Source organism: Lupinus angustifolius, chromosome LG06 (assembly GCF_001865875.1).
Source record: "Lupinus angustifolius cultivar Tanjil chromosome LG06, LupAngTanjil_v1.0, whole genome shotgun sequence".
NCBI lineage: Eukaryota > Viridiplantae > Streptophyta > Magnoliopsida > Fabales > Fabaceae > Lupinus > Lupinus angustifolius.
In genome coordinates this window covers 4,954,760-4,968,024 of record NC_032014.1, presented here as the reverse complement: position 1 = coordinate 4,968,024, position 13,265 = coordinate 4,954,760, and the positions used below count along the sequence as shown (strand labels likewise).

The window sequence follows — 13,265 nt, the reverse complement described above, 5'->3', positions numbered from 1 at the left end:
GCAACATTCGAAAGTATACATTTCATCAACGATTATAAAACTCAGCATTATAAATATGATTAAAAATTTGAACCAAGTACAACAAAAATGTAAAAACATGAAACAAAAAGTAACATTCAAACCTAAACCTAAGCAGTAAGAACAACAGCACCACCAGCTTCCTTAATCTTCTTCTCAGCAATCTTAGACACGAGCTTGGCCTTAACAACAATAGGCTGGTTCTCAGGCAAAACACCTTTCCCCAAAACCTTAAAGTATCCGAACTGTGTAACATCAATCAAAGGGACCTTATCCTTGGTGGCATTATCCTTAACCTCTTTGGGAACAAGGGACCAGATCTTGTCTATGTTGACGATGGGGGAATAGAACTTGTTACGGAGCTTGTGGAAGTAACGCATACCCACTTTCCCGAAGTAACCGGGATGGTATTTGTCGAACAGGATCCGGTGGTGGTGCATTCCTCCGGCGTTACCTCGACCGCTGGGATGCTTACGATGCTTCCCGATACGACCGTGACCGGCGCTGACGTGGCCTCGCTTCTTCCTGTTCTTCTTGAAACGGGTCGTCATTGTGTTTCGGCGTCGCAACTCGCAACGACGGAGAGAAGGTAGGGTTTGGTGTAATTTATAGGATTGGGATAATTGTTCACACCTTGAAGGAGGGTACTATTGTAAAATTGACATTGGACAAACAAATGTTGGATTGGGTCAATGAGTTTAGTTGGGTTCATTTGTTAGCTAAGGACTAAAGGGCCTAATTGTTCGGAAAATCTTATCACATTAAAATCATGGATTTCAATCCGAATCGCGTGTGAGAGAAAAGGTTGTGCAAGTCTATCCAGTATCCTGTGACCTCACTGCTTTAGTAGTTTTATGTGAGCATAGCATGACATCTTAGAACAAATGGCATGAACAGAGATTATATGTACACAAGGCGGTTCAATTATTTGTTTTAATGTGAGAAAAGGATATAATGCTGCATAAGTAAAAAGAAATTTTTTTAATACAAAACATAATATTTTATATTAGTTGTTAAAATGTGATTGGTCAGAATATAGAATGAAGAGAGTGATTCATCAAATTACTTCCAGAGCTAAAAAAATATGAGTTTTTTCCTACTGACTGTGTATCTAAAAAATCTTGTTTTTTTGAACAAGAAGAAATAAAGAAGCCATTGAAGAGAAGCTTGGAAAGAGGTAGGTGATCTCTGTTCAAATGACATACTTTACACTTTTCTTATATAGAATTGTGGAAACTTCAAACTCTCCATGGATTTGTTGCTTTCTCAAGAACGGTTGAAAGAGAAAGAAATACTGAAAATGCTTCTCTTATTGATTATGAATAATATTGATGATTAACAGGATCAAAAGAAAATCAATTATAGAGGACTCAAGAACAAGAAGACAATGTTACATAATTCTACTTTGATTGTATCTTAGAAATTAGTTTCTTAGTTTGTTATAAGTTGTTGGTTAGTTAATGATTATTTGGAAGAGAGAATGAGTATGCAGCTTGCGATGAGGAGAAGGGAAGGGATTCTGAATTTGATGAATCTCTGAACTTGTTGTTGGATGAATGAAATGTGAATGTATCGGGAAGAGAGAGAAAGTGCAAGAAGTGCATAGTGAAACAGAAAAGGGAAAATGAAAAAGGAAAGAAGAAAAAGCTAGGAAAAACTTGGCAAAGTCACCTTTATTCAAGGTGCTCTGATACCATGTGCAAACTTCAAACTCTCCATGGATTTGTTGCTTTCTCAAGAACAATTGAAAGAAAAAGAAATATTGAAAATGCTTCTCTTATTCATTATGAATAATATTGATGATTAACAAGAAGAAACCTAATAATATTTATATACTACACACTATCTTGCCAAAATAAAGAAAAACTAAACTAACTAAATAACCAACTAACAACTTATAACAAACTAAGAAACTAATTTCTAATAATCAAAGTAGAATTAGGTAACATTGTCTTCTTGTTTTTAAGTCCTCTTTAATTGATTTTCTTGTAATTCTTCATACTTCAACAGGAACTCACCTTTGTGGAATAGCTCTCTCCCACGATTTTGTTGATAATTGATTATGGAACTAAGTTAAAGTTAACTACATGCATTTTCAAAATGAATTTTGGGCATTAGAATAAAATTGAAATTTCATATCCTTTGAGATGTAATCATATCCTATATATTAAACTTTTTCTGTCTTCCTGTCATCTAGTTCAGTTCTATATTTATTACTTACAGGGACGACATAGTTGTTCAATTTAAATCAAACTTTCCACAAAGAACTAATCTAGATTTCAAGATTGTTTCAAGGTGTTCACGTACCCTTTGATTCATGTGCTCCATTACTCTATTACTGAAGAATGCTAAGAGTGTGGATTAAAACAAGAGGGGGGAAATTGAAAATCACATTATTAAGTAAAGTACAGAATAACTTTGCAGAATCTTTATCTTTCAACACATCTAAGACAAACACGACTTCTAAAATGCTGGAGCAGACAGTTCTTCATCCTTGTTTTCTTAATTATTAAATTCTCTCAGAGATGAACTAGGCATAGTTACAAACTAGTAGGTTTGGAGTTACATACAAAACTTAAAGATTCATTATACCTGTTCTGTCACTCCCATCCTCTTCTCTGATGTGCACCACAAGAAAGAATGATATGAACCATCGGTGCTAGTAACTTGAATTACTCACACACATAATTTGTTCTTCATATCTTAGATAGAATGCACACTCATAAAATAGAAGACAAAAGCTTAGTCAAGATCCATGTGTAGAGTACTGATAGTATAGCACCAACAGGAATAGTAACTGCCCATGAAGCACAAATTTCCTTCACAGTTTCTGACCTAACACTGTTAAGTCCTCTTGCAAATCCTACACCCATCACTGCACCTACTAGAGTATGAGTTGCTGAGATGGGAAGTCCCAGCTTTGAAGCAAACAGAACCACAGATGCTGCTGCAAACTCGGCAGCAAATCCTCTGGTTGGTGTTAATTCTGTTATTTTCTTTCCAATTGTAGCGATCACTCTATAACCCCACATCATAAGCCCCGAAACAATTCCAAATCCTCCCCATGCAAGAACATCAGTTGGAATAACAATCTCAGCTCCTCCGGCAGTGCCATGAAGAATCGATAACGCCCCAGCCAGAGGACCTATGGCATTGGAAACATCATTTCCACCATGAGCAAATGACATGAAGCAGGCTGAGAGGACCTGCATGTATCCAAATACTCCATAAACTATTTCCAGTTGAGTACCAGTTGGACCTGCAATATCAGAAAGGAATCCCTTATTTTTGTGGACAGTATCCTGTTTCGACTCTGCTTCCTGAGTAGTAGTAGGCTTGACAAGGAGATGACCAAGCTGTTTTCTGATTATTCTGTCAAATATAAAAGCACAAGCTGTTCCAAAAGCTAAAGCCTGTGTGAGAGCCAAAGGAACGGTCGTTCCAAGAGGAAAAGCTGCAAAAGAAATCCCAGTTACACCCAGAAATACAGCGATTGGAGCTGCAGCAGCGGCTGCTTGTCCTGGATTTGCTGCACTGTACACAAACTGGATGGGAGAAAATATTAGTAGGACTAAAGGATTCAACAGATTATCCTGTCAACAATTTCAATTTTGAAAATACTAAATAGTTTGAATTCCTTTGCCCGAATGATTTTCCATGTATTTTTACTTTTTAACCTTTGGATGGGTGGTCCTACTACTATGATTATCTTACCACCGCACTTGAATCTTGGCAAATTCGGGTAAATAATTATGGCTGTGTATTAGGTTGGATTGTATCATTTGAAGCTTCTTTAATTTCACAGTCACGATTAAAGGGTTTTCATAAATGGTAGAAGCACAAGTGCCAAACCACCAAGATTAAAGTTTGTATAATTCTGCGCTATCAACTCGAACTGCCACTTCTTAAAGGGCCTCAAATTGAATAGAAAGGATTCTAATTCAAAGGTGTTTGCTCTAGGTTCAAATCTCATTCAGAGACTGCAAGAATTTAGGTAAGAGACATTGGTGACTACCCTGTTGTGTATTCAAGAAAATGACTACTAATATTTCCATGATAGTAAAAGGTTTAAGCCAAAAATATGTTTGAACTTTAAGAGACATTGTTGTTCCTAAACTGCTTTTGAAAGCAACTCAGCAAATGTAAATCTTTTAAGTGTGTGTTGTATTTCAATAATCATGTAGGGTAAAATCCTAAATAACAACTGCATACCCTCCTTATGCATTTATAGACAAGAAATGATGCAGCTGCTCCAATTAGTGGTGAGAAAACCCATGAAGAAACCACCCTTGCCAGCGAACCCCAGAAAACTGCTCCAGCTCCTCCATAGACTAGACCAAATCCTACAATTGCTCCAACAATACAATGAGTGGTAGAAACTGGCCAACCATAATATGATGCAACCTGCAAACAACAAAATAATGAATAGCATTTTTGTTGGATTGTTTGCATATATAACAGAAACTAATCCCTTTTAACTACTCTAGTGACATGGGACTTTCACACATAAAAAAACTGAAACAGAAATCCACTTTTCATTAGATGTAGAACTAGATCAATATGCATACATTCTAAAAAGGTAATTGGAACCAAAATCACCTGTAACCAAGTACCAGCAGCAGCAAGTGAAGAGAGCAACCCAGAAAACAGAAGAGTATCTTTCCCCTGAAACGCATCAGCTACAAGAAGACCCTTTTGCATTGTGCTGGTCACATGAGTCCCCATCAACAATGCTCCTGAAAACTCCAGCACTGCTGCTGTCAACACTGCCTGCCTCAGTGTCAAGGCACCAGAACCCACAGAAGTTCCCATTGCATTTGCAACATCATTGGCACCAATGTTCCAAGCCATGTAGAACCCAAACAACAAAGTAACATAAGATAACAACTTTGTCTTCAAGGCCAAACCTTTCCCCAAAGAAGTCATGAAGAAAGGGAAAATTAGAGCAGCCAATGCAATGCATATTGATATAGCAGAAGCAGTGCTTGGAGATATGTTGAAGGCTTGTGCAATCTCAGGCAAGTGATCATTATCTTCCTTAGTCTTTGCTTCATGTTGCTGCTGCTGTTGGTGATGTACATTGAGGTTGATGCCATCTTTTTGTTCTTCGTCCCCTCCACCTTCTGCAAAGGATGATAGAGATGCAAAAGGGTGCCATAGTTTGGAGTTTTTTATTCTCAGAATAGCAGAAGAAGGCTTTGGTAGTGGTTGTGAAAGAGAACAAGGTTTGTTTGCATGGTGAGCCTCATTTATAAGGAAAGGAGAAGAGCTTTTTGAGATGAATAAATGAGAATTTTCAAGATGGAACAACCCTTTTGGAAGAGAAGTTGTGTTTTTAGTCGAAAAAAGGTAACAAGGTGGATTCATGTCTCTTAGAGGAAATTGAAGGCTGATATAGGGAAAGAAGGGTGTGTGTATTTTGGAATATGTATGTGATTATTATTCAGAAATAGGAAGAGAAGGTAGAAGAAGAAGGGTGGTAGAAGAAGTAGAGAGATTGATATTGGAATGTGGGAATGTGCATTTTGATGGCTTGTATAGTTATTTTTTTGTCAAGAGGAGTTGGGAAAGGGAGTGTGTGTGGATTTAGATGCTTGCTTTGGTTGAAGGAAATGAGTGGTTGTTGTAGCTTGTAAATTCTTCAGCAACTTCTTTTCCTCATCAACCATATATCCATATACCAACATAGTGTTCAGAAATATTGAGAAAAAAAACAAATTCACCCACAGGCAACAAGCTCACAAAATCTGATTATCATGCAATGCCTCTATGAGTTACATGTGTACTTTAAGAAAATATAAGAGATAAAACTTGTATGAATTGATCAATGGAACTAATAATCTCTTAATAATTAGTAAGAGTTTAATATATATGTAATTTTGGTATAAACTTTGTGTATAAATATATCATCATTCATTAAATATATATTAAACTCAAATACTAATCTCTCCACCAGTTTATGGAAATGTGTTTTTTTACCAATATGAAAAAATAGGATGGTGCCTAACTAAATAATAAATGTTATTTAGACACCCATTGTCAGATGCTCAATTTTTATGTAGACACCAATTAAATAATAAGTTTAATATAAATCAGTTGTCCATTTCCTAAAAACTCGTTCTATAAATCAGACGAGTTAAATCGGTTAACACATAAGTTGTCTAGGATAAACACTTGATTGGCTCAGGTATCTTTGATAAGTATCAAAATTGGGTGATAAAAAACATTTTTCAGCTTGCCAAAAAAAATATTTTCCATTTTGCAATTTGACATATTCGTCGATGGGCTTCTTCCCCTATTTGGCCCATTCTAAGCATAATATGATTGTGATCTGCCTAACATTGTCAAAGAAGGAAGAGAAATAAGCCTGGCTCTTTTGATATATTGGGCTCAACTGGTGTCTCCAGCCCAAATAAAGAATTGAGCTCAAATAGGTATATGATACCCTCTAATTGGGAGATGAATAATTTTAAATCCCTATACTATGTCAAACTATAAATTCACATACTACTAAAAAAATAGTAAAGAATTGAAATGTTTTTATATTTCCAAGACATTTAAGATATGCAGCATCTTCTACCATCATCTCCTTAAATTGAAAATATAATCGGATTTAGTATTATTCTTCTATCGTCTTTAAGAGTTTGATTTCTTTTTCAATTTTGAATCTAGAATCATTGTACGCAATTAAGGAAATATGAAAATAAAAATACCATCCTCGAAACTGTCGGGTTTCGGATAACCCGAACTCGGAAAAAAAATCCGAAAATGATAAAGTATTAAGGAAATATGATATTATTTTCGTATAATTTTTCTCTAACATTTCTATTTTCTCTTATATTATTTCATTTCTTTTTTGTTTGAAGATCCAATAGTATGTAACGTAAAATTAGAAATTAAAAATAATTGGCAAGTGATAGAAATTTCAATTTTAAATTGAATTAACTTACTTCGGCGCCGTTCGGGTTAGGCTCTTTGCTATACCAAACCCGAACCCAAAATTTAAACTCGGGTAAAACCCGAACCCGTACCCAATCACATCGAGTTTTTCCCATTAAATTCGAGTTCGGTTCGGGCGGGTACCCACGAGTTCGATTTTTATTGTCATCCCTAACTATAAGTATTTACAACTTATGTCAGACATATATATTTGACACCAACGGAAATAAATCTCTTACTTTAGAAGCGCCTAAAATTTCCTAGACCGACACATTACTCATTTTCTTAAATTATTAGCGTAAAGAAATTTTATCATACGTCTGTATTTGAAAGGTTTTCAAAAGTTATACATATTTCCTTCTCATACAAAAATGATCAGAGTTTCCAAATTATACTAACAAATTTTTTGTTGAAACAAATATGATGTTCAGCATTCAAATCTTAACATAATTAATAATCATATAAAATACGTTTTCAAAAGTATTTGCATAGTGCATAGATTTATAGTACATATAAAACAAATATATAGTAATAAGTGTGAAATGAGAATAGAGAGAACTCTACTTATTAATTGAGTTTAAAATCTATACACTGACAGTGCAAATTATTTACCATTGATTTGTATTACTTTTGTTTGAGAATTAATGATGATTAATAAATCAATAGTGGATGATTTGTTGACAATATAAAAATACTTACATTGTTAATATATACATATTAAATCCTTATTAATAAAAGTTGTTTTTTATGTCAAATTATTGAGACGTCTCTCCCTTTGTGGGATGAAGAACTACTTGTGCAGTTTTTTGTGATTCTATTTTTTACTCTAAATATAGTAAGAAGTGCTAAACATGATGGCAAGCTACACTTGGAAGCTATAAGCAAAATAATTAATGTCGGGCAGTTCCTATAAAATTTTCTTTAACTAATAGAAGAAGAAAATTGAAATAAAAAAGATAGGAATTTCAAGTACAATATTTTTTAATATAAAATTATTTTTTGTTACCTAAATAATGCCCTAATAAATCTTCATTATTAAATAATGTGACGACTAGAATCAATTTCAACGTGAATGTCCTAACGTGGGACCAAATACTACGTCTCACCACCATTCACAAACTCAAGAAGACAATAATTCATTAATCCATGTCATTCAAGAAACAGAACAATATATATTGAGCCTGCACCTCCACACAGCTACGCCACATTCATTTCCAATGCTGAGTCATTTTTGGCATGCAGCACCTATATCTGAGGAAAGAGGTAGATCCAAGGCATATTCTAGCCGCTTATCCCAAGAATATGTGCAATTAACGGATGTCCACATAATATAATCAACATTTCATAGCTACTAGTAGGTTATCCGTGTATTCGCACATGATAAGATTTTTTGACCATATAATTAAGAACATACATATTTCTCGTGTATTCACATGATTAAGAAAAACATATAATTAGTGCATTTGTTTATATAGTTAAAAACATATATATTACTTATATATTTACATGATTAAAAATATATATTAGTCATGCATTAGCATGAGAAAGATTAATTTTATGTTTGTTTCCAAGTATATATCAATATATATATAAAATGAAATATATATATATATAATATATATATATATATATATATTTTGTGTAATAATTTGATGAAATATAGAAACACAAACATTGTGAATTAATTTTATTGGATATGTTAACCATTCAATTTACATTTGACATATATATATCTATCATATGACCACTCTCTTTATAACTTTTATATTATCCAGAATAATTATAAAATCCACAAGGACACTGCCAATGTATGATATAATAAACATGTATTTGTTAATAAAGCATAAATTCACAATAAAGTTAACACAATCATATATACCATTAAGAGATTTTGAAGAGGATTTCATGCTCACAAAACACCAAAGACTCCTTCTATTCTTAATAAGATAGTAGATAATAGAATAGATATAGATTTGTTATTTTGTTATGTGACTATGACCAGGACCAAAACATTCCAATACCCAGTTTCCAATGAATATTTGGAACTGAATCAGATGCGGTAGTATGAGATTCACACAATGATGAACTAATCTCACCTGAGAAAAAGTAATTATATATTCTCCAACCTCTTTATTATAAATTACTTTTAATCAAATCATACCTATCAATAATAATAATTAATTTTATCATTTTAAAAAACTATACTATTTTAATTTTATCCTGGAAATTTATTCGAAAGTACATGGATTTATCATTTCGCGAACAAAGTGTAAATAAGGTAAAAAAAACAATAAATATAACAGAGAAAATGTAATGTATTTTATAAAAAGAATTAAGAAAGTCTTCAAAAGTAATATCTTATAATAAGAAATAGAAAAGGGAGAGAGTATCATTTTTCGTTTTCTACTATATTATATAGTTTTCTATTCAAATTGTACTGCAGTTTTTACCTATATTTCATTATTATAATGAATGCATAAGAATATAAGAGTAGAGAAGGAGATATAGTACTTGGAGAGAAAGGGTATAGCGGTGTCTTATTTGTTTTTTATTATAAAAACAGAGATTTCTGAATAGATAAAGAAGGGAGATGAGAACAACAATCACATATAGGCTTTATCACTCAAGCTTTGCAAAATTTAAAAATCAAAACCCAAAATAGCATAAGAGATCAAGAGTACAGCAAAGAAAGTTATGCAGAGAAGTTGTTTTTTGTGGAAATATATAGCTCCTCCAATGAGAGCAAAAATGGAAACAAATGTAAAATAAGTAAGAACATATGCATCATTAAATTAATCTCCACGTTTACTCATTTTAAAAGTGACTTGATTTTTATTAAGATTAGATTGATACTGAATTTGACTGTTTTTCATGCGTAGATGTAAATATATGAAGCTAAATAATTTTGAACCTTATACATACATAAAATAAAAAATGTAGTATTCCCAAAGAAAATGACAGACAGGAACAAAAAAATGAATTGTGATATTCCCCCATACACATTTCTCTATCAGCATCGCAACAAGTGTCCAAGTGAGTAGCGACCCTAATGAGAAATTCAACACAATAACAATGTAAACTCTAACAAAGTATATGCAGCATATAATAATTTTCTCAAGTTGCTAGAATAGCAATATCAAGCAGTAACACACAAGGGGACACCAGAATTTTAACATGGAAAACCTTCCCAAAGTGAGAAGTAAAAACCACGGGCACAAACCAGTCAATCAAACTGTCAATCAAACTCCACTATAATCAAAATAGGAATATAAGAGTGTTTTCAAAATACAGTACAAAACATGCTCAACAATACGGCATACAACAGAGCAACAAGCTTGAAAATGAGAACAAGAAAAACCAGAAAAAACCAGAAACACAGCTGCTGTAACAGTTCGATTTCTACCACCTCGGACATTGTCTCATCGATCCAACCGTTCAGAATGAAGTACTATAAGTTGTGAACCTGATGTCCAAACTTCAGCGCGATCCAACTGTGAATGAAGACATAGTCGCGAGTTTCTCACGGCTTCTCGACGGGTTGAGTTTTCTTATCTTCTCTCACTTTTTAATTGTCTCTTTTATATAAATTGCCTACACCCTCTTAGCACATGTGACTCTATCTATTTGATTAAGTGGGAGTTTTGCCTAACTTGATCTTTCTCCATATAGAAAGGGAGCCCAAACCCAAAAGACAGTATCTTTTCAAAGATATATATAAGAATAAAAGGAAATTGGGTAAAGAAAAGTGCATCACGCATCAAAGCTGGGACACAGATCCACTTCTATTTTCAACCATATTTTAAATATGTGAATGTATTTCTCTGATTATAGAAAGTGTAAGAATTGCAAAAAAGGAATACTCCACTTTGGAAGCTTGATATGTCCCATGCGCGTGCATGACGCGGAAACCTAGGAGGATATCGTGGCTTCATTGAAAAACTAGTGATAGTGGAATAGGAATTAATAAACTAGTGGTAATTTGAGCAATATGACAAACATGTCTTGAGCTTGCGTGATATTTTTTTATATTTTTGGGTACAATTATCTTCCATTGTTAAATTATAAATACAACTTTTAATCTTTTTCCATGCTTGTGAATATTTCAATGTTGGAATTTAATTGTGTTCCTTGCTATCTCTTAAACAAGGCCAATGAAGTATGAAACAGGCAAAGTGCGTTATTTTTAATTGCATCAGCCCAATGACAAGAAAGTGGATATGCTTGGTGCCTGTTACAGAAGGAAACGCTTCAAAGCACAAACGTCAAATGATATTATTATATATTATACAAATAGATGCATATAATCTAATAGCCTTGTATATTTATGCTTTTAATAATGTTATCTCGATATCCTTGTCATTGTAAAATTATAATAATATAAATGAAAACAGCCCACGTAAGAGTTGGACCACATTTGATTATGTTTAGCTGAGAAAGGACTCAATGGCTCCCTCGGCTCGGATAATTACGGGATATATTGTGTATTGAACAAAAAGTAATTTCAACTATGCCTAGTTCGACTTTGAGATAAGTTCCTTCAAAGGTTTTGCATATAAAAAATGTGTGTTTATAATATATATTTAATTACATATTCCAAGAGTTGTGTTTGTGGTAAAAGAAAAAGAAAAAAAATCCAATAAGAGAGGAGTTGGATCTCAAATTAATAGGTTAGCGTGAAATTATCCACGTGGTTATATACTCTTCAAATATATGTTCATTTTTCTGAAGTGATCAAAATCCGATTTTTCATATATTACAAAATATGCACAGTTGATTGTAATTTGTTAAGTACGTATATTATTAATATTAAATAATTATATATACATTTAAAAAAACTATAATTAGTATAAAAATATGAGGGGATCAATTCTCCTTCAATGATATGGAATTTAACACTTGAATCTATATACCCAAAAAGTTCATTCTTATTTGCAAAAAAAACATAAAGTTCAATATTTGTTTATACAATTTTTTAATTTTATTGTAGTTATATATTATACATGGATATTGGTAGTTTTTAATTTTTTTAAATTATAACCAAAATAAAAGGGAAAATAAATGAAAGTCGGTCCAATTATTATACCATGCCATCTCAGAAGCACATCTATAATATGGTCCACATGGAGCATCTAGCTTGGGTTATGGTAATCATCCTTCAGACCAAGCAGATGTGGAACCCATAAGTTCCATCTAGATTATAGCTAAGTATGAATAGGACTTGTTAGTTAGATATGGATACAAAGCACGACGTGGCCTTACAGTTGCACCATATAAACTCTTGTGATAGTGTATCCTTAACTGTTCAATTCCCACTTTTATGGCAAATTTTGTATTCTGTTATCCTCAACTTATGAATCCGCAAATACTTGGCTTTCAGCCTAGGACGAATTCGTGTGGCCTTTAATTCTTCCCTGTTCTACCAGAATTTTGATCCCTCCAACTTTGTATAAAGTTTGAAATAAAAATGTTTTTGTCAGTTTATAATGTGAAGGGAGTTTTGGATATATATTTAGATTGGCAGATAAAAGAAGGGTAAGTTAGGTATGCAACGAAAGTAACATATAACAATAATAATGTATTTGACACTAGTACGTATATTGGTCTGTAGACGAAGATTGTTTATATCTGAGTAGATCATGAAGAGATACTGTTTGCTTCGTCTTGAGCATTTGAACCATCCCAAGAAATTGAAATTTCATTGCTAGTTTCATTCATCTAAATGGAGAAAATTTCACAGGTTTGGAGAGGATGAACAGCAAGAACGGAGAGAATCCATTAAAGTAATTATGTAATTCACAAAACAAAAGCTTGGTTTTTCACAAAGATGCAGTCTCATATTCGAATCTTATTTTAGACAAATACTAATGATTTTTAGACTAAAAAAGTATTAAGTGTAATACCTATTAGTGCTAAGCTAACAAATTATTCATTTAGATTATTTTTTGAAGAATTAATAATAATTAAATATGAATGATGAATAATAAATAATACAATATTAATATATAAAACTCTTATGCATATATTTATATCACCATGCATTTCAATTAATTTAGGAAGAAGATAGATACTTACTTCACATTTTAGTTATTCATTTTATAGAAATATAATGACTTAAATTTATTAACCAATTTAAATTATATGAATCATTAAATTTTCATAAAATAAATAAGTATTCATAATAAATAAAAAGATACAAACAACCGAATACTATCCATAATAAATATATTACATTTTTCATTATTGTCTCTCCCTCCATATTGCTACTAGTAGTAACTTTTGTCTCCATTATTATGCCCTACACACATTAC

General features: G+C 32.6%; 2 protein-coding genes across 2 annotated transcripts; both read right to left on the bottom strand.

Annotated features, from left to right (window-relative positions):
• LOC109349169 (60S ribosomal protein L27a-3-like) lies at positions 29–614 on the bottom strand. Its single transcript, XM_019589874.1, has one exon. The coding sequence runs from the start codon at positions 567–569 to the stop codon at positions 129–131; it is 441 nt and encodes a 146-aa protein (XP_019445419.1). The 5' UTR covers positions 570–614; the 3' UTR covers positions 29–128.
• Positions 2,378–5,656, bottom strand: LOC109349168 (inorganic phosphate transporter 2-1, chloroplastic-like). The gene is made up of 3 exons (XM_019589873.1): positions 4,618–5,656; positions 4,231–4,422; positions 2,378–3,563 (listed from the first exon to the last, which is right to left on the bottom strand). The coding sequence occupies exons 1-3, from the start codon at positions 5,383–5,385 to the stop codon at positions 2,739–2,741; spliced, it is 1,785 nt and encodes a 594-aa protein (XP_019445418.1). The 5' UTR covers positions 5,386–5,656; the 3' UTR covers positions 2,378–2,738.